The following is a 2,679-nucleotide window of genomic DNA, read 5'->3' on the forward strand; positions in this document are numbered from 1 at the left end:
ATCTCATCTCTTACAGGGAAACCTTCATGACCCCCAGGGGATGGGCATCATCCCCCGGATCGCGGAAGACATTTTTGAGCACATATTTGCCATGGACGAAAACCTGGAATTCCACATTAAGGTCGGTTTCGACTCGGCCGACCGTTTTCGCTTTGTCACACAGACAGTACAATATGTGCTCGGACCTGTGATGTAATAATCCGCCTGTAGGCTAAGCAGTCAAGCATCAATAAATCACCATGTTTAGAGTGCACTAATCCCCCAGTATTTGTTACGCTGCAGGATAAGGCCGTGGGAGAACAGATGAATCCAATCTTAATGTGCATGTATCACTTCCAAATGTTTTTTTTTTTTGTGTACTTGCAGGTATCATACTTTGAGATCTACATGGATAAGATTCGGGACCTGCTAGATGGTGCGTGGTTTTGTTCAAACTCTTGCCATCATGAAGCCAAGCAGGATAAGAATTGAAGTTAACCATTCAGCCATCCATTTTCTATCCTTTCTACATTATTCTCATTACAAATTGAATTGAAATTGTGGGTGAGCTTCTTCCCATGTTGTCATTGTCGTCCAGCTTCCCAAAACATGTTCGGTTCTCTGAATTGTCCAAAGGTTTACATGTCACTACGATGAGTTGGCTGCCATTGAATATCCTACATAGACGGTAGAAGTGAACACGTTGGTTATTCGTCTTTATGTACCCTGTGACTGACCGGCGACCGATCCAGGTGTACCTCGCTTCTTGTGCCAAAACTCATTTTGAATCGGCCCGCCCACGATCTTAATCAGGGCAAGTCTTGTAATAAATGGATGAATGGATGGATGGATGGAACTTCAAGGTGTCACTGCACTTCATTTCCATCTGATGGAGACCCAAACAGACAAGAATTGGTGACAGAGAGCCCAATCAGTATGCTGAGGAGCAGATCGGAACCATTTTAAATGAAGTGGCACCCAAATGATGGATTTACAAGCATCACGCAAACACAGGCTGTTGCGAGCATCATTGTGCGGCGAAATGTAATTACGAGTGAGGAATGTGAGCCAGGAATGTGTGGAAATGAGCACAGCGACTCCACTTAACCTCCTGTGATTTGCCCCCAACAAAAAAGTTAATAAGGAGAGCCACTCTCCCACGAACAACACCGCACTCTGACTCAGGTTCACAGTGAGGCGGCACAGAGCAAACGACAACCACAATAGCAGATGGATTGTTCGATTAACACGATGGGCCTTCAATTACCGCTTGTATATCTGTCCCTAATATTTTGTCCGCTCTGGGTACTTGTCCAACAATACAAGCTAGAGGATTGCAAAGCGGTGACCTTGCACTCTCTCGCTCCACTTCTCTGCAGTGACCAAAACCAATCTGTCAGTGCACGAAGACAAATACAGAGTCCCTTATGTGAAGGTGAGTCATCCTCCACTCAGTCAAATGTGGATTTGATTTCATCACCCCTTCATCTGTACAATACCAAAAAAATGCTTATTTTAAAAATTTGTGACGCTCACGACCTTCGAGTTGTCTGCAGTGAGTGAAAAACATGCATTATCAGAATCAGATCATGCCATTTGGCCATTGAAAAGTATTACCTTGTCTTGGTTTAAAAAATAAAAATAATAATAATTTTGCCATAATTTGTGTCAGGTCATTGAAAAACATGCTCAATTTGGTTGAGGTCAGACTACTGAGGAATATTTATTATTCATTTTATTTGGCTTCAAAAGTTCTTCAATTGTTGCTCTTATGCCTTTGCTCCTTTGTAAATGTATAACATTATCTATTTGGTTCAGATGACAACTTATAATCCACTTGTTTGACTTCAAAAAGTCTTCAGTTGATGTTCAATTGAGAGGCCTGCTGTTTTCCTGTTTTCAATGTTTGAAAACATCAGCAATTTGATTAAACTTGGGCAAATGGATAATATTCCACTTCTGTGCCTTCACTAAGTTCTCACTGTTTATTTGTGGCTCTCTCTGCCTTCACTTGTGACTTCAGTTGAGTGGAAAGCATGCTGTTACAAGTTTGACTTAGATTAGGCCACAGGCCTAATCATGGAAGAATATTCTCTTGTTTTCCATTCAAGAAGTCTTAAACTGTTGCCTTCACTTGTGTCTTAAATCAATGAAAAACATGACTTGGCCATTGAAGAGTATTCAATTAGCCTTTGAAATTTCTTCAGTTGTCACTTGTTTGTTGATTTTACTACCTCCGCCAGTGTCTTTAGGAAGTAAAAAGCTTTCTTCATTTGACTTCAAAATGTTTTGACTTGTTGCTCAGTTGAGGGTCTTGATGCCTTACCCATTTCCCCCCAAGATATAAAAACAGGATCTGTTTTACCTTTGTCTTAAGCATAAAATATACTGCAGTAAATTACGACCAGACTGACTTGGCCAATGAAGAATATTCCACTTCTTCGCATTCCAAAAATGTTTCTTCAAACTTTTGCATCACGCATGATTTACAGTATTTCCATGCGCGTGTTTTCTTCTGAACCCATACTGGCATTCCAAAGATCTTTCTTCAAACTTTTGCATCACGCATGATTTATTTCCATGCGCGTGTTTTCTTCTGAACCCATACTTGGCGTGTCTTTCTTCCCCTCAAGGGTTGCACCGAACGCTTTGTCACCAGTCCAGATGAGGTCATGGACGTGATAGACGAGGGCAAGGGCA

General features: G+C 41.4%; 1 protein-coding gene across 1 annotated transcript in view; it reads left to right on the plus strand.

Moving 5' to 3' along the window:
* Positions 1 to 2,679, plus strand: part of kif5ab (kinesin family member 5A, b) — a 73,795-nt gene that overhangs the window by 27,584 nt on the left and 43,532 nt on the right. Inside the window, exons 4-7 of the mRNA XM_019861031.1 lie at positions 17 to 121; positions 367 to 415; positions 1,359 to 1,414; positions 2,613 to 2,676. Coding sequence (XP_019716590.1) covers positions 17 to 121; positions 367 to 415; positions 1,359 to 1,414; positions 2,613 to 2,676 — 274 coding nt within the window. The remainder of the gene's footprint in view (positions 1 to 16; positions 122 to 366; positions 416 to 1,358; positions 1,415 to 2,612; positions 2,677 to 2,679) is intronic.

Source organism: Hippocampus comes, unplaced genomic scaffold (assembly GCF_001891065.2).
Source record: "Hippocampus comes isolate QL1 unplaced genomic scaffold, H_comes_QL1_v1.1 scaffold40, whole genome shotgun sequence".
NCBI classification, from domain to species: domain Eukaryota; kingdom Metazoa; phylum Chordata; class Actinopteri; order Syngnathiformes; family Syngnathidae; genus Hippocampus; species Hippocampus comes.